The following is a 19,562-nucleotide window of genomic DNA, read 5'->3' on the forward strand; positions in this document are numbered from 1 at the left end:
CCATTTGATTAATTTAAAATATTAATTTACGATCGGTTCTAAAGCATTAATAAAAAGCATTAACTCCTTAGAACAGCGTATTCGATGCTGAAACAATCGTCTTGCTTTCCTAGAACATATTCCATTTGATATTTCGCTGTGTGCAACGAGAATGTCCTTGCTGCAGTAGTATAAGATCGTATCCAGTCAGCCAAGCGTGTCGATCGCTAATCGATCGATTCTGTCAGCGATCTTTCCACACAAGTACTCGCGCTACTATTTCAGACATTAAGAGGATTTCTACGGCGAAATCAGCGACAGATATCGTGGAATACTTGGAAAAGGAAATTATGCCTGCGGTGTATTATATTTTATCGCGATACCGGCAACAATGTGGCGTTTATTTTGGCAGATGGGGACTGTCGAATCGTACAAACCAAAATTACACGCATGAAACGCAAGTAGATTGTTGAGAATGGCTAGCACGAATACACAATCAGGAATTTTACTCGGTTTTCTCGATGACTGCTCGGTCGAAGAGGCGAGAACACGATAGAGGAGCACGCCCACGCGCGAATAGAAATCCGAATCACCTGTTTTAGATTGACGTGAACTAATCTGCACGCGGAACGCGTTCTCAACGTAGCCGATAGAAATTTCAGTGTCTCTCAATGCGAAAATATAGTTACCGTAAAAATAGACGCGATAAACGCGAATAGCCACGTTTCTATATTCTACTCGTTCCCTCCTATTTTTTCTTCTTATTCCGCGTTTCTCAGGCAAAGTGTCTCGAAGTGGATAGATCCATTAAATTCTGAAAATCTTGATCTGCGTCGCTACGACTTTCGATCGTACGATGACATTTAAATCGTCCATTGAAAATGCAACGTGCTACGCTACGAAAGAATTAAAAATCTGGATCTTTTAGAGAGATTCACACCAAGTGCTAATATCCTGACCCGAGCAACATCGCGTAAATAAAACGTACAGAAGCGGAAGAATCGATATCAAAGTATCGGAATGGCGACGTACACGCGTTCCACTTGTAACTTGTATATCGGTTGCATCGTGATCGTTCGATGATGCTTTATGAGAACGACGAGAGAAGACGGCGGAGGGGCTCGAGAAGGCAGCGTCGCGTGACGGATCGTGAATGCGATCATAAACGTCGTCATCGATTGCGTCAGTGTCCGCGGCGATCACGACGAGAGCGTTTATCGATGGCCACTATGCGAGTCAGGGGCCAGACGTTCGAACGACGGACCGCAAGTGGTTATTTTTTGATGGATACGTCAGAACGACGCGCCGCGACGCCGGCTTACAGCCGCTTATTCTATATTCTGTGGTGTGTACGACGGCCGAGACGGTCGAGACGGCCGAGGCAACACGTTCGTTGCCAGATTCTCTTACCGGATTTAAGCTAACGGTTTCGTGCAATTAAATGCCAATAGGCGACCCTGTGACGTTACCATTCAACGTTTCTGGGTCGAGACGATCGATTTAGATCGCGTGAAATTTGGAAAACGCAGGGAGAAAAAAAGATAGATCGAGCGACGCAACGCTTCCGCTCCGTGATCTATGCGTATAAATTTATGCGAAAACGAATCAGCATTGTGCGAGAAAAACTGCGTAAAAATTGTTTAAACATACGAGTGTTTTGTTGCAGGTTTTTATGTCACTGTTATGATACTTGGTTTAACCCTTTGCACTCCTACGTCGAGCGTGACGCTCGACGTCGGTTTTTATCTCAGCAGCTCCTTTGTCGAGCCCCACTTGACATTCTTTCAGTCCCACCTCTTTTTGTGAAACGTGCGAGAGAAGACTAGGATTGCACTTGGAAATTGTTTCGAGATGTATCGTTCACGCTTAAAAAGATGTATCGTATACACTTAAAAATGGCAAAATACAACAATAGCGTGAATAAAACTGGCATTTAAGTGAATTCGTTTCTTCCTTTATTTATTTAAATTGTCTTATCTTTTAGTTGAAGTAAATTTCAAATAAAACACTTAAAAGCGTTGGGAGCTGCTGGTAAAGAAATTGAAATAAAATTCGGAGTGCAAAGGGTTAAAGGTTTCAAAAATTAATTTATTCCTACACAGAATTTTTAATTACGTATTGATCAACGTATTTTAGAAAATGTAATTTCACTTCTAAGGTTTCAGGACTATTTATACCACATCGATACGAACGATTGTTACATTATTTTTGCGAAAACAAATTCGATAATTTCCCTCCAAATTCTTCCACTGCCTTTTATTCTTCCGAGAACAATAATCTATACGTATACATTAGACGTTACGAAATGTTCGAATCGAAGAGAAACTATTCGTTCGTGAAATCATAAGTGACGTTTAAAAAATGCAGATAAATGGTAACCTCGTAAAACTTTTGCGTTGCTACGTTATCAATAAAGCAGATTCAGAAATTTTCTCTATGCTTGTCTATCGCAATGCATGCATGTCAAAACTATTTTCTTCTTTTTTTTTTTTTTTTTTTTTGAGAAACTACTTATCTTCATCGTGACAGGAAGTAAATGTTTTGATTTGAGAAGTACCGGCGCCACCTGGTCGATGAACACGAATCTTCTCCTTCTTCTTCTTCTTCAGTTTTTTTTTTTTTTTTCATACGTTCTCCACGCAAAGAACTCGAACGTTCAGGCGTTATTTTAAGAAAGTCGAAGACTCCAGCCGCGCTTCTTGATTTACACGATCCGATCTAATTTTCGTGCGTTTACGTTTTTGCGTATTGATTTTTCGGTTTATAGCGGCTCAGCGGGATGATTTGTTCACGTCCGAGAATTTATTTTAGCCACGCGCGCCTTTTGTTCCAGCCTTCTTCTCTTCCATATCAATTTATCTCATCGCGTCTGCTCGGCTCCAACGTCAATCTGTCATCTTCATTCGATACTTTGTCGTCCCGCGAGAACAATTTAGCAGTCAGCCGTAGTGATTTTCTCGTTATTCGAAAAGTACAAAGTTTCAAATAATAATAGCTCGTGTTCTAACGTGGCAACACTAACAGAATGATCAAAATGGTCAATTGCAACTTCCTCGTGGAAATTTTATAAATCTTGAACAGCGTATTTTTCAGAATTTCAATGTCACACTTTGCAAGTATACGTATATTCTTTCGTCAACCTTTCCATTTTCGTTTCTTTTCTATAAATCCTACATTTTAGCGATTCCAGCGTTAATTACCACTTTCTGTAAAAAAAAAATAAACGTAATTTTGAAATAATATAATTCTATAGAATATAACAAATTCTACACAGCCTGTAAAAAGATGCTATTTGAAAGATGGAAAATTAGCATAGTAGCATAGGACTAGTATAGCAGGGAAACGTACCGAACACTCGAAGAGCTCGGACTTGTCTTTTATTACGTTACAACACGCGATAAGCACACACATACAAAAGAGCAATAAACTAACATTCTTACTGCAATTAATAGCAATGGCGATAAATCGAAATCCGATGCGTCAACTGTTCTACACGGATGTATATAGAAAGTAGCTGGAATTATTGGCCGCAAGAAAATTGGTGCGATCTGTTCGGAATGTTAATACATAATTGAGGGTCCCTTACGAGCTCGCGAGCTCGTTCGTGACGCATTCTGTTCGTGGGCGGAATTTTTCCAACGCGAAGAGAAATTCCGCCGGTTACGAGTCAGAAACTAAATCTACCACGTGAACCCCCTTTTTCTGCAAGTTTCCGATGTTACGCATTGATCCGTAGCTATTGGTCCGAGATAGTTCACAAGTTGTTGGATCATGCACGCTTCTAGAACATGAAAATAGAAGGAAAATTAGACGAAACAGAAATCCTCGATAAGATTTGATTTTCGAGGAAAAAACTTGCGTAGAAGTATTTCGAGATTAATATTTCGATATTAACCGTTAAAGGCTATCACGAACGAACTTTCGTCCCGTGTAAACTTTAACTTAATTTCGTTTTAATATTACCATTCGGTAATATCGCGACATTCGCAACCAGCGTTTATTTAATACCGATTGATAATCGAATCGATGGCATTGTTTGACTTTGTTACTTTTAAAATCTCGATAGGAGTCTTTAAGAGTCGCGGATAAATATCGCTGTTAATTTTAGTAAATCGCGAGTAATTTTAGCGTTGTTTCTCGGCATAGACAGGAAAGCTAGGGCCTTCCAGTGCGAAATTTCTTAGCATTTTCTAAAAATAGTCGATCGACAGGCAAAATAGAGAGCCCTCGTTCACACATTGTGGAAATAGCATTGATTTATCGTGGCGCCAACTTCGACAATGCCACCCTCGCGACTTCCGCTACTCGATCGAATCTATATCCGATTCGTGTATATTAGTAAAAAGATGAGTCACAGTTCGGTCTGTTGACGCGTATCGTTTAACGATTTTACACGTCATTGTAAAGTTTGATTTCTTACTCGTTTTATCCATCGTTACCCGTCGTTTACCTGCATCGTCGCCCGTCGCTGCTTTAAATGGCACGCAAAAACGTATCGTTTCTTCCTTTACGTTCACTTTGAATGTTCTCCTCAACGATGGCTATTTTCTTCGTCAACGTCTCGATAAACATTCTAAAATTTGTTATTAATTTCTATTTCAAATTCGCTGATGCTTCGTTCAAATTCTACGATAGTTTATGTAATTAGCGAAGAAGAAAGAGATACAAGCGAATGATATACGTTTTGTAATTTTATTCGATGTAAAATTTAATTAAAGATGCAGATAAAACGATATACGAAGAATATTTAATTTCTATAAAAGCAATTATCAGAATGATATCGATGAAATAGTTGTCAGAGTCGACGAACGATATCGGTAAGTCGGTACAATTTTTCGCTTGATTTCGCTTTTCAACGAAACGTCGTATCGAATCACGGAACATGTGCGTTTTATTGATAACAGTTCGCGGTCGGGACGTTTGGCCGATGACTCGATGAAAGCGCCACGTGCTCAAGTAGCCCGATTGATCGATTTAAAGCGATCCGGGAATGACGCAACGTTGCACTTTCCTCGTCGACGTCACGCGTATCCCGAGCTGCGTGACGTCACAGATCGGAGACGCGAATAGAAGCAAGATCAGAGAGCGATAATTTTAGCCGCTGGTTAATTAAGATCCCTCAATTTCCAACACTTTTCCGTCACAACGGATCGACGAACACGATGATCGTCCATTAAGAACGCTAAACAGTTATCATCGGACACGTGGATCGATCCAATGTTTACGCAATTTTAGTCGAATGACGATCAGTGGACAGCGCAAAGATCGTACGATCAATTTTCCAGCCTGAAAAGCAGCGAAAGCCAACGATCGCGTTACGAATTTTTATGCGAATTTCTATTTTTACGCTAAGAAGTTTTGTTTTATTCCTTAAACTCTGCTTTAAATATTCGAAACATCGTCCTTCGCATTTCTGCGTCTTTAAATTTCGCACAAAGTGCGCTTCCCGATAGCCCATATAAATATATATTAGGGAAAAAGAGAGACATTTAGAGAATGTTTCGTATTGTTGGAATGGTCGGATTCTACTATTGGCTGATGCAACACAGGTCTTTAGAGAAATGAGATTGTTTCAGGGTGGTTCGAACGAGTCGTTGTCGTCGAAAGGCGGAGCTCTAACCGGAAGCGACTCCGGGGTGCTCGAGCTGAGCGATAGCGGCGGAGGAGGCCCTCCAGGGGAATGGGACCTGGTTCCAAGCATAGTCAGACAGTGCATCAGGCACCTGGAAACCACGGGTCTTCGGACGCTCGGTATCTTCCGGGTGTCACCTTCCAAGAAGAGAGTGAGACAGGTGAGTGTTGGACGATGTTAAACGTTCTTGCGTTTATTTATTTCTCCGCACGAAACGTATAATCGCATCGCGTTATACCAGATGCGATTAAATCGCGTCTAAATCAGTAAATTGAAATCGAATGTCCCATATTTAATCAACGAGATTCTTACCATATAGACTTTTACGTTGCAGATATCAAAGCGTATCCGATATTTGAAAAGCACAACTATTAAGAAAACATTTGACACGTTTGCACGTTTTACGCGTTACAAAAGCGTATTATAAGCGTGTTATATTCTTTGTTTCCGCAGTTACGAGAAGACTTCGATTGTGGTCGCGAGACAAAAATCGGACCCGATCAATGTCCTCACGATGTAGCAGCCCTTCTGAAGGAGTTTTTTCGTGATCTTCCGGACCCTTTGCTCTGCAGAGATCTCTACCAAGCCTTCGTCCATACACAAAGTAAGGACAAACGTATCCGAAAATTTCTTTAATTCTCAGTACTGTCAGCCGAAACATTGTCTGAATTTTCCACTCGAAACGATCATCGACCCTATCAAACCTATAAACAAGTCTCAGGCAAAATATTCGTCGTCGAACGAAAACATTAGATTCCAAATATTCGACTAAATGTTTTTATCGACGGAATTGCTTTTACGAGCACGACTTTTACAAACGAGAAATGGAAACTATATGAAGATCGATTCGAATCAATTCTGCTGCACAGAAAGCGTTTATAGGGGTGAAAGAGTTAAGAGCTTGCGTTCGATTCGTCTCTCGTTTCCATCCCTGTTCGTCGATATATTTTCCCTTCGCGACATTGACGCACGAGCCGTCCACGCGGACTGAAAGAGAACCCCTCGTTCCCCGCAGAGATCCGGAACAGGCGACTTCAGCAAGAGGCACTTCAGCATCTCGTTCAGCTGCTGCCTACGCCGAACCGTGAGACGCTCTGGGCACTTTTGAGTTTTCTCAGCGTGGTGGCGGCTAACAGCGAAGATCAAAAGAACAAGACAGGCGAGTGGATACCGGGCAACAAGATGGACACGACCAACTTGGCCACGGTGAGTGTCATTCGCCTCCTCTTATCGCGAATCCGATCGAAAGGATTCTCATCTTCCATTTACCGTCAGATTTTAATGAAAAAGAAAAGGACGAAGAGGAAAAGACACGTAGCACAGGCGTAGAGATCCATCGATCTCTATCATCGTAGGACGTTTCATATTTCTAGTCGAACGAGTGGAAAAATCGACATCTCGTTCGACATTAGCTTCGAACTCGGGGTTCATCGGTGCTATTTTTTAAATATCTTTCACGTTTCGCTCTTCTAGATCTTCGTAGGGGATCGTTATCGCCACTCGCGAAGCTTTTCCACTTTTATAGCGGTGATTTCTAAAGCGAATTTATACAACACGCGTTTCGTCGAATCTTTTTATCAATCTTTGGTTGCTTATTTAGGGATCGTAAAAGAAAAAAAAGAACAAAAAAAAAAAAAACAATTGAATTTCGAAGAGATCCACGCGGTGGAAAAAGATGATTCCCAAATGGGAATTTCTTTTCGTATTTTGTTTTTCTTTCGAAAACATCGAGACAACCAAATCCATGGAACGACGAATCTATAGAATTATACGAAGATTTCGGATAATCCGATCTCTTCTGTCGCTTATACACGCTTTTAAATAATACATTCCGAAATGTTTAGAAAGCAGCTGTAGCGAACTCTAACGAATCACCGTAATGATTTACATAGACGCGTTTAATTTCTCGGATTTTCTCAAAGCCTCTGATGAATTTTCTTGAATTTTCTTTCATAAGGTATTTGCCCCAAATATCCTTCATTGCGTGAAACCTGGACAAAGGTCGGAAGTGTCCGCGGAAAGGGCCGAAGAGAGGATAGACGTGATAAACGTGGTCAGAACTCTTTTGGAACACGCCGCGACGTTATTTAAGGTGCCAGCCGCTCTTCTAGACGAAGTTTACTTGCACATGATGGACACCCATCCGGCCGATTTGGATCTCGCCCTTTCTCGACGTGCCGAAGAGTGAGTAACTTATATGGCCATTTTCTATCTTTAATCTTCGATCCCGTCAAGCCCCTTCTCTCTTCGATCTTCGAAATAGATGCTCAAGGAAATGCTGACGATTCGATTTGCACCATTCTGCGTAACAAGCTCTATTTCCTATAAAACCGAACTAAAGTATCAAGAATTTAGAATTACGTATTGCTATTTTTACGCGATTATCGCAAAATTATATTTGACTTTATCTTGAAATTCCATCGTTACTCTTCATTTTTGGCTATACGAAACTTAATACAAAATAGTAATATAACGGTTCCAATATAAGATTAAAATTCTCCTTTTCATTAAATCTCTCTATCGTCGATTACAATTTTATATTTCATATTCGTAACTGATGTTGCGTTAAATTTACATTGGAGACAAACGCGCCATTCTTCATCCTTTATGCAGTTAAACAGGCGATCGTGAATATTCTAATCGTTATTTATCTTTCTGCCAAAGACGCTCGAGCGCTCCGTCTTTTCCACGATTTTTAATTCAACTTGCGAGACTCGGTGGCACAAAGCCAACGAAGTTCTCGCGTATGATGTCAGTCGGCGAGTCGCGTAGGAAAAGCTGACAGCGTGTTTCGTACGATTTTTCGCAGGCAATGCGGAGACGAGGCGGACCCGTGCAGCGAAGCCGAAACCTTCTCGCTCGAGGAGACGCTGACGACGTCGACAACGACCACGGCCGGCACGACCACGTCTACCAGAAAGGTAACCGATCCAGATCGAACGAGATATCCGTCGACCATTTCGCGGTATTGCTCTGACGTCTTCGCCTGGAACATTTTCGAGATCGAGGAAAGATATGGCTCGACTTCGCAGGGGCTGATCTTCTTCCACACCTTGGACGTTTTTATTTCCCCGTTTTCCTTCTGCTCTTCTTCTTCTTCTTCTTCTTCTTCTCGGTCTGTCGAGTAGTTTCCTTTCAAACCTTCCTGTTTCACTGTATTTTTTACTTTTCGTTTCATTTTCTCTCGTTATCGTCGGTTAAGTTCCTCGTGTCATGGAAGAAACAAAGAATTTTTCTGCTTTAATGACTCGTTAATGACACCATTGGGTACGTTGATAAGCGATGATGTTAAACTTATAACATTTGTATTGGATAAACAATCATATTTGTAGATTATTAATATCTTTGACGTTACTATCGTAATCTAAAGTACCAAGCGTACTACAAAGCGTTTAGATAATTCTATTTTGTTTCTATAAAAATTCATCTGATAATCCTCGCTGTATTAATTCAATCGTATCATGCCGTGCGCACAAATAAGATTCTTATTCGTTCTCAGGTATAACTGCAAGTTTCTTAATGCAAGATCTTTACGCTTTGTTATACAAAAAGTTATCGAATATAATTCATCCTTAAACCATTAAGGACCAAGCATACAGGATTCGATAATGCACACAATCGAAAACAATTGCTAATGAAACGTTGCGTTAACGCAACATCGGTCTTTAACGGGTTAAAATATATTTATCATCGTTGAACGTTCAAACGATTAGTTCTAAGGAAACGACGATTAAAATTCTCGATAAAAATTGTATGAAAATAACGTTCCGTATAAAGGAAAACTGGGTCAATTTCGATTGTTAAAGATGTGGACTAGGGAACAGTGTCTGCATCAAACAGCTGGCGTGGGCGGTGATATAGGTCCAAGGCCGAGACGGCCAAAGAGGCCTGGAAGCCGACGAAAAGAGGAAGGCAGGAGCAATAGCGTGGACAGTGGATCCAGCGAAGATCCAGCCGATCCACGAAGAAAATCCTCGCCCATGGTAATCACCGCCAGTCTTACCATACCGATGTCTGGAGCGTTCACATTGAACCTCGACGATCCGGACATTCCTTACATCGAGGAAACTCCTAAGCAACCCAGTGCACCGCCAAGAAGGCAGAGACAGCGATCGATTTCCGGTTGCAGCGAAGGTATGACCTTCCTGAATTCTGTCGCAGTATATTAAAATCAGTTGTATCGTTCGTTCTTGCGTTGTCAGAATATCGTTCTCTTTGCTTATCGAATCGGTGTTTCGAGACAACGAACAACGTCGTAACAACCGATCTCGTTAAATAATATTTCTCCGAGAGTTCAAAAAATAATATTCGCAATGAAAACGAATACACCGAACGAGCAAAATATCTTTTCTCCAAACTTAAGAAACTCTGAAATTCCGAAAATCTTACACCGCTATAATCGCGAAGCAAAAGAACAAAATTTCCATAAAATTATTTATCACCAGGTGGAAGACACGGAAGCGACAGCGCCGTCGGTTCCTCCGCCACGTTATCGGGCGATCAGGTTCCAAGTTCTCCTCCGTCGTGGGCGTCATCGCCACCTGCCAGCCCCGACAGTGCGGTCACCGCTGTCTCCTACATCCCCGATCAGCAGGCCGTCCTCCAAAGGGTGTCGTTCACCACCTCGAGCGAGTTACGTCAAGTGGCCAGGTCGAGCAGCAGTCAGGAAACGTCGAGGAGCACCGCGGCGGCCCCGTACACACCCAGCATCACCAGCATCGGTGGTGCGGTTTTGAGGTGAGAATCCTGCTCCTCTAAACTATGCTGGCTTCCGTGTGTAGCTGACAGGAATTGGCCGGATGATTCAAGCTATATACTGTTCTGGTATTCGCGCGGAACATCTGGGACAGTTCGTTCACCCCCCTCGAATCTAGTGCAATGCACTCCTGGTGCATTCACCTTGTAATCACGGTATTAGGTCGTTGTTAGGTTATTCGCGTTTCTTGTCGCGGTTCATTCGTTCATTCTATCCATCATTCTTTCGTTATCGGGGTTCGTTATTTACATATATATATATATATATATATGTGCACTAACTGGTCCTTCTTCCTATTCAGTTTAGCCATTTCTATTTTATTTTTAGGCTTTCGTTGTCCCTTCGTGCACCGATTAACGTAACTCATCTTTATAGATAGACGTAAGTGGAATTAGCCGCGATACAGAATTATCAAAATGTAATTTTTATTCGATAATCTAAATTGGTTTGGAACGAGTTCCTGGAAATTGGTTCTATCTGGAAGCTTGCAATACGATAAAAATAGTTACAGTGAAACTTTGATCAGGCACGAATCACGATCGTTCTTTTAACTTGGTCGTTCGCTTAATTTCTTCATTTTTCATATATTAGTGCATTACCGAATGTCAACGAGAAATTCTTCAAAAAGAATTTAATTATTTGTTCGTTTGTTTTTCAGGTCGAAGACCGCTGACATCGAGAGGATGTTGCACATCTCCAGACCAGATGCAGGCATCTCGATGTCGCAGCAGGGTAAGACCGGCTCTTCAACGTCCTCCGAGAGCAAGAAATACACGAAGAGACGTTACACGGACTCTAGGCATCAAACTCGTCACATCCCCGATTCCGATACGTTGGCGGGGAAAAACACGGCTACAGTTTCATCCTTGCCATCCGTGACGATGTCCGCTTCGTCTTCGGCGGCTGGCACGCAGAATCAAAGAACTAGAGCACAGCCGGTCTGGAAACGACGGGAACTGATTTCCAGCGCGCCCAAGGACAGGGAGGGATACCTCTGAATATCCCTGTGGGCGATCGAATCGAACGTCCAAGGATCTCGACGAACCTTTTTCTTTTACAACTCGTTTCAAGACGGTTCTATTAAAAGTTGAGCGCACGATCAAAGTTTCGCATTGATTTTAAATTGAAAAAAGGGCGTTTCGTATTACGATTATCGAAGATTCAGCGAGGAAGTTTGTACGAATGCGCGATCTACTCGATTACTTGCTTCGGATCGTACCTAAGCTTGCACTTAGGTACGACACGTAAAAACGTCGAATTAGAAAATTCAACGTTTAGTCAGCTATGGTGAAATACAAAAGACGACAACAAGATGGAACAGCTTGCGCACTTGTACAGATCTTCCTATGTTGAAACGTGTTACGAAGAGGAACTTAAACAACGAAACACCTTCGTTGCACGTTGCTTGAATAATATTTTGAATATAGCTTCCGATGCATTCTATTCCAACGAAACATTGTGCCTTAACGTATTAAAATTCCAAAGTATTACGTATTCCCCTAAACGATAAGGTATTTAAGTAATTTAAGCTATTTAACGATTACAAAGAATCAGCTTTATTCGAGCAACGTACAAGTAAATTACGCTTTGATCGTATCCAGCTGAATTATATATTTCTACGCGATGAAATCTGAATTGTGCGCCGGATAAACTACGAGTGACTTTGAAAAGAAACCCGAGCAGGTCCGGACCGAGTATACGATTCGATCGTCAAGAGTGTCCGCGAAAGAAAAAAAAAAAGAAAAAAAAGAAAAGAAACAATATAGTCACTGCCGATCAGGCGTGGCCTGGCAAAGTGTTCCTCGACACGTTTCTCGCTTCGAAAGTGTGATCGACGTATCGTGGGGTGTCTATTGGTTCCTAGACTACCGTCCTCGCGCTCGCAAAGATCTCCGTGACGAAACGCACGACCCCTCTCTACACTCTCTGTCTCCCTTCATCTTTCTTTTATCTCGTTTTATCACTTTTCTCGTTCTCTCGACGAGATTAATCGCGTGTAACGAACAAATCAAACGGGAGGATGTTCTACCTTGCGGTTAATTTATACGGAAAAGAAAAAACAAAATGGAACGTTGATCTTGTATCTACGAACGTAACATTCTGATGTAGTAGCGACACGTTAGTAGCGATTTGTAAATTATTTTTACTATTCAAGATGGAGGGATTTCCCTCGAGCTTTCGTGGATAATTTGTGCGAAAGCCACGATGTTATCGCGTGCACGATTCAATCCTCGACGAACCAAAATGAAAGAAAGAAGAATAGCCTCGAGTCCCTTGAACTCGCGTCGGGCCATTCCATCTCTCTGGATCGACTGAACGTCGTCGTTGGTTTTGACGCGACCAACGATACGGCGTTGCTCTGTCGAGACGCGGTTCGTCGATCGTAGACTATTATTTTTGTATAGTTATTACAAGTACCTAATCGAACCGGTAGTTCGTGATCTAGCGATGACGAGCCAGAGCAGCTAAACTAACGAATTTCGTCTCTTCGTTTCTTTCTCTCTGTTTCTATTCCTTCCTTTTTCTCGCCGGGAGATTCTCTCGGTTCTTTTCGTCTTTCCTTTTTAAATCGCTCTTCGTTCGCGAGAAGTTGCCTCGAAAGAATTCGTGTACTGCCGTGAGGGACGCGTGGCCCGAAAGACGCTGTTGTTCGTCGTTTAAGTTTTCATTTTCAGTCTGTAAGCTAATAAACGAAGGTTAATTTTTTTACTATCTTGAGTACCTTGTATTCCAGTTTCCTCTATTATTCCAGATAATTATCGCGAAAATTTGCCGATCAAACTCGTTGCGATCGATCTTACTTGCCATATAGCTATTATAAAGTTTGCTATATAAGCCAGTATTACGGTATTTAAAATAGAAAATAACTGGGATCAGGATTTCACAAACGTTACGTTCAACGTTCGATATTTGTGATCGTGGATTTGTTTGAACGGACGAAGCGCAAGAAAGAGGAGTTTCAGGTAATCGTGAATCATAGAAATTCCTTTATTATCGATTTCCTCGCATACAGTCCTCACACGATTCAAACAGCATCATACTGGTCGTTAGAAAATTCATCGAGACGCACACAAACTTCGCGATATAGGGCGATCGTTTTCGCTTTAATGGGTAGCAAAATGTGCAAAAAGTGAAAACACGGATTTTTTTATAATTCTAATTACGTTTGTTACTCGCGCGTAACTGCGTTACCATCTCACTCTGTGTTCTCTTATTACGTTTTTGAAAGGTACGGTTAGAATCGCACAAGCGCTTTTTCGGAATCCAGAGAAACATTTTTTTTTCTTTTATTAATTTTTATTCTTTAACTTTTTTTTTTACGCAATTTTATTCGTTTCTCGCGCTTTTATTTTTTAACAGTTTCAACGATTCATTAGACGACGGTGGCTCTCACTTTTTTGAAACCTTAACATTGAACACGCCGGTGATGAAATATCTTCGAATAAAGAAGAAAATGTTTCTACGAATGAAAGGATAGATACTTTTTTACGACTATAACGTCAATCATTTAAGGTCAATCGCTGAAAGATACGTAAGATCGAGAAATTCTGGATTCGGTAAGGCAGAGCTTCTTTTTATCGTTTAATTCACGGATGTCGAGATAATTCTTGCGTAAGTCCTATAAACATGCTCGGCTCGTGCGATTCGTTTCGACAAATCATATCAACGATAAAAATCAGCGTAGATACGTCGTTAAGTATTTCACTCTCTACCAGAGACGCGAACGTTAAAAGGAAGTTACCTCGAAGAAAGATATCAAGAAAAAAGTACAGTTTAACCGTAGAACGATCAAACTCATAATTTACCAATAGCATAATAAAATAATCTTTCAAACAAAAAAAAAAGGGGGGCAGAAAAATAACTCGTAAAACTCATATAGGAATGATCGGAAAATTAATTTCGATCGAATTTCATTCGATATAAATAAATAAGCGTCAACAACTATTCACACACGGTTCTACACGTAAAAAGAAAGGCGGAAGAAAACGAATTACAAAGAAAAGGATATACAGTAAAGACTCGCCTGTCGACTTTGCATACAAATCATAAATAGCTCCGGAATCATCGGCGAAAGAAGCGTGAAAACCACTTCTTCTAAACAAAAAGAGTGACAGTGTCACGATACCAACAGTAACGGTAATAAAAAATAATATTAATAATAATAATAATTTCTAACGAGTAAAACGTGTTCTCCTGTTCGAGACTAATGACACGAGCAGAAACAATCGAGTACACTGCGCAACATACAATATATTTATATATATATTTATATTTATATATAAATTTCTTCTGCATATTTATATATATATATATTAAAACAATCGCTAAAAAATATAAATATATTTATATATTTATATTTGTATATATATATATAATTCTTGCCGTTTTACGGCTAGCTGCCTACGTAGGGCTGGACGGATGCGACGCAATAAGTATTTTATTTATACTTTGTTGCTCGAACGAAGAAACGCCGAGTTGAAACTACGATGCGACGAACAAGGAGCGTACAGGAAAAAGAGAAAGGTGTTAGATTAAAAAACGAAAAAAAAGGGGAAACATAGGGAGAGAGAAGGGAGAGGGAGAAGAAAAAGAAAGAAAAAAGTAGAAAAACATATCACGTATCCTGCGACTTCCAAGACGGACGACTACGTGTTATTACTGGAACGCGCCATTTGACCGTTTCCTCCTCTCTTTTTTCCAAATCCAGCGAATACGGCAGCTTCTCTCTCGTTCCTCGCGAAGCTTCTCTCGATTGCGAGAGATACGATTGTTCGAGTAAAAATTCAAGAATAGGAAGAGAATGTAGGAAGAGAATGTGCCCGTAAGCTATCTCGAATGCCATTTTATCGCGTTTTATATTCGATGCAAGAAACTTCTGCGCCTTATTTCTGCCGGATACGCGAAGGAAAAATTGTACGTATGGGATTTCCTTTAGACGCGCGAATAAACGTAAAAACAGACGTAATTCCAGGGCACTAGCTCGATAGAAAATATAGAAAATTAGCCTGAACGTTCAAAAAACAGATTTTAGAACGATGAAATTAATTTCGTTAAACGTCCCATATCCATACGGTAAATACTTGGTAGAAATCCAAATGAAATATCTCACGCGCGAGTATGATTTCGATAATCGAAGGCGAAGAATGCTGGAAGAAACGCAACCAGGAAAAGCCATGTAACTAGAAAAGATTGTTAAACACCGATCGATTGGTACGTTTCGGTAATAACACGTCGGTCGATTCGCGAATTTAATCCTATACTTTAATCGTACGCCATATCCTGGGCTTAGTTTCGATCTGGCTATTTCTGGCTATTTAATTCTCTCCTTACCATCGCTTTACAACGTAATACCCATAGCCTTATCGCTGTTCCAACCGTGACGTAAATCGAACGACGATAGTATCAAAAATTATTATCGTTCTTCCGTTTTTTAAATCACGATCGACGATTCGTTTCGTACGAATGACTCGTTACTAGATTTAATTAAGTTCTATCTGTAAATGCATAATTAAATCTCTTCGCCAAATACCGCCGCACGTATCCCGGATATCGGTCATGGTCGAGCCACTTGATTTTCGCTTCGACGTTGTGCTTGTCATTTAGCGACGCGCCAATCTCGATTAAACAATTACAAGTTGCTAGTAGAACGTTAAATGCGCATGTTTGATACGGTTTATCGATCGATTCGATCAAATTCTATTAACCATTCGCGGCCAAAACTGGACGCGGTGTGTACTGGACACGATGTGGGATGATATCGTGATCCCGGAATATTTATCGGACAGCTGAAAGTTTACACTAAACTCTCGTCTTTTGTAACGGAGCCGAGTAGAAATTTTTGAATCGACGTTACACAAAAATTTAAATAATTTCTATTTGGTTAAATCAACGAAGAAAATCGGTGGTTTTAATCGAACTACCCCTTTTAATTAAAACGTCCTATCTGGCATTTTGAAATTACCGAGATAACTGAAATTTCACCATTTTTATTGTCCTGTCTATTTTAACGAAGAAGTAGATAGTTGAGAATTTTTGAAACGTTTGAAATATTTTCAAAACGGAGAAGGATATAAGAGCGATATTTCCATGCAACATCTACTTCGCGCAGTACTTTGGGAAAAATTTGCTCGTGCAAGTAATCGATACGATTCTGAAACGTGGCCGGACTACGAGTAAGCTTACTGCACGAAGCAACCAGACCGCAAAGGGTTAATTTCTGCTTGTTCGCGGCTGGAACCGCTGGGAACTTAAATCGTAATCTCAGCGAACACGACTGGCTGGTTTTCTCGATCCTCGCCTGATCGAACGCACTGAATCCATCGGCATCCTCCTTCTCGAAACGTGGACCCATCTTTCGATTTCTTTACATCTTTCAATTTAATATCAGTTTTGAACGAAATAAAATACAAAAAAAGAGGTAAAATACAAAAAAAGAAGTAAAATACTCTTCGATAAGTTACGACTTTCGCGTCTTAACGAGCGCGACTCGAAGAAAGAAGAAAACGAACGAGAACTGAAACTCTCACGGAATCGTTGAAAGTTTCTTATCGAGTAAATCGACGACGAAATCGTTGCGGGGGTGGATCATAAGCTCCACCTTTGGATCGGTATTGTCGCGTCTACCATAAATATCGGTCGACGTCGGACGCTTGGCGCCTCGAGTCGAAGGTTACAACTTTCTCGAAGACGTAGCAACGCCATCAGAGATCGTAGTCGAGGCAATTTCCCTCTGCGATTCCCTCGATCACTTTCAACAGGGTTTATTTCCTACGTCCTCGCGGTAGTCCTTCGATCACGCGATAACGCTATCTGGGTCTTTCAGTGGCAACTTTATAGTCCAAGATCGCGAGAAAGTCTTTTCGATTCACCTCGATAGAGCGTCACATCGTCGGAAGTAGCAGAGTAACGAAACCAACCGACCGAGCAATTTCGAAGGTACCTCGTGCTTCGTATTTGTCCTTGTTTATGTAAAGAGAAAAATCTATCGACCCTCTATATCGTCACGGTTGAAAATTACATATGTACATATTAATTTACATTTCGTCGCTGTATAATTTCTAATAAATTCTTATTATTCATCTACGCGAAATTGAAATGTACAGAATAAACGGAACATAACACCGCTGTGCAAGATAATTATGGTAGAGTTGCTTTCTCGGTTGCCTTGAAAAGGATATAAATGTGAAAAAACATCTACAATCGTCGAACGATTACTCTCTGTTTCCATTGAAATACGGTTTGAAAAATTGTCCCAATCATTTGCTTTTCCATAAACAAATCAACATTTTCGCTACAGAGGGTTGCAATATTATTCTCGCGCGTAGGAAAGTTGTGAAAGACCCGATAAAGTAACGAAGAAACTTGGACGATAAGTATCGCGACGTCTTTTACGAGTGCCTAAATAAAGTTAATACCAGAAAGAATCGGCGGACTGTTTCTCCGCTTTCGCGATAAAGAACTTGGTCGAGCTTCGTTGCCTTGCTACGCTCGTCGTTGAACTTTCGTTTCGTATCGGAATGCTTGTTCGACGAAATCGGCTGCGAGTAGACCTGCGAGTAGACCCGCGCCAGAACAAACATCATCGACGCTTTCGTCTTCGCCGAAAGTTGTTTAAACCTCGGTAGAGTGCGTCTGAATTCGCACTTTTTTCTGCGAGCCGTTCCTCGATAGAGTCGGACTGTGCGCCGAAAAACCGGGATTGTGGATACCGAGCGGCTTTGGCTTCTTCAACGAGCTTCGAAGCGGCGAAGCCGTGCTTGTCACGCTTCCGGAAGTTGCTACCGACGCCATCGAACCGTTTCCGGCTCCGCCTACATAGGGCTTGCCACTAGCGTCGGTCATCGAGATGCTGCCGCCTGAAATTCGAAACACCAAACATATATTTTCATTTATTTCGAATATAAAAGTTTCCTATTTTATATATGATATACCTACGCTATATCTATACTATGTAACTATATCGTTAGATCGGTACACTTGTGTGAAATCGCGTAAAAAATCTGTCAATAATTTATGTTTCTCTATTTGTGGGGAATTTAAACGCGAGGAAGTACGCGATAATTTCGGAAATATCTCGAATAAAGCAGATATGTATTGTACTATTAGGCGAGTGAAATAAATTTCTATTTAGGTTCCATTTATTTAGTCGCGATGGTAAAAATACGAGTTTACGTAAACATCGTGTTTAATGGCGTTAACGAGATAGTCTACTATGTGTATATTAATTTAGCATATTTTTTTCTAATAATGACACATTTCATTTGCAACGACTTGGTGTGTATTACGATATACATATGTTACATTACACGATAGAATATATTAAAATGTAGTTTACAATCGTAAATTGGAACTATTAACACGTAATCCGATTAATTTTATTTTTATTCTGAACCTGAAACCTGGCTGGAATTAGGAAGGTAGCGACAATAATCTCGACATTAAATGCACCATTTTATAAGTTAAACTCGTTTCATTGAAAACAAACTGGATTATAAATTTCGACTAATTAACCAAAGAAACTAACCGTCGTAAAAGTTAAAAACAGCAAACAAGGACTATAAAACAGATAATTTTGTGTGTGCGTGTGACAGTGGACAGTCCCACGACCTTTCACTCTACGATAATAGGAAAAAAAGTTTGGAAATTGATTGTCCGCCGAGGTGGCCAACGGGTTTCTCAACTATTCCAGTACATTGAATTAAATTCCACGATTTAACTTTAATCGAGGCACGTGGAACTTTAATAAATAAAATATAATCATTATCGATAAATGCTATTAGGTTGTCCGAAATGTTTCTTTCGTTTTACGAGCACAACGCACAAATAATAAACGCACAACGTTTTTTCTTTTATATTATTTTCTCCAATTACGTACGATCCATTTTGTTCCGTTGAGATAAACATCGCGACATTTCACAGACCTGGTTTCGCGTTTGTAAAAAGGTGCACTGTTGTAAAAAACACGTTTGCGAAAGAAAGACACTTTTCGGACAACCTATTTACATTTATAAACAAATTTAATCGTTTAAACGATATCGTAACGATCGCACGATCGTGGACTGAAACAGATAGTCTCTCTATTCGGTATTCGGTAATAATTAGAAAATTTATAGTCGCGAAAACTCTTGCAATTACAGGGCTTCTTTGAATCTCTTTGCGAGGAAATCGTAGTTAATAAGAACGTAAGAACGTTTA

General features: G+C 40.5%; 2 protein-coding genes across 14 annotated transcripts in view; one reads left to right on the top strand and one right to left on the bottom strand.

Annotated features, from left to right (window-relative positions):
* Positions 1–13,079, top strand: part of RhoGAP102A (Rho GTPase activating protein at 102A) — a 64,197-nt gene extending 51,118 nt beyond the window's left edge. For all 12 annotated transcript variants that reach the window (XM_076619426.1, XM_076619429.1, XM_076619432.1 and 9 more), the window contains 8 exons: positions 5,556–5,771; positions 6,065–6,215; positions 6,627–6,817; positions 7,569–7,795; positions 8,421–8,532; positions 9,418–9,745; positions 10,057–10,348; positions 11,026–13,079. In XM_076619426.1, the coding sequence (XP_076475541.1) occupies positions 5,556–5,771; positions 6,065–6,215; positions 6,627–6,817; positions 7,569–7,795; positions 8,421–8,532; positions 9,418–9,745; positions 10,057–10,348; positions 11,026–11,365 (1,857 nt within the window). In that variant the 3' untranslated portion in view covers positions 11,366–13,079. The remainder of the gene's footprint in view (positions 1–5,555; positions 5,772–6,064; positions 6,216–6,626; positions 6,818–7,568; positions 7,796–8,420; positions 8,533–9,417; positions 9,746–10,056; positions 10,349–11,025) is intronic.
* Positions 13,080–13,331: 252 nt separating this feature from the next.
* Positions 13,332–19,562, bottom strand: part of LOC117159747 (uncharacterized) — a 54,403-nt gene continuing 48,172 nt past the window's right edge. For both annotated transcript variants that reach the window (XM_033339883.2, XM_033339882.2), the window contains one exon: positions 13,332–18,223. In XM_033339883.2, coding sequence (XP_033195774.1) covers positions 17,979–18,223 — 245 coding nt within the window. In that variant the 3' untranslated portion in view covers positions 13,332–17,978. The remainder of the gene's footprint in view (positions 18,224–19,562) is intronic.

This window comes from Bombus vancouverensis, chromosome 6 (genome assembly GCF_051014615.1).
Source record: "Bombus vancouverensis nearcticus chromosome 6, iyBomVanc1_principal, whole genome shotgun sequence".
Lineage (NCBI taxonomy): Eukaryota > Metazoa > Arthropoda > Insecta > Hymenoptera > Apidae > Bombus > Bombus vancouverensis.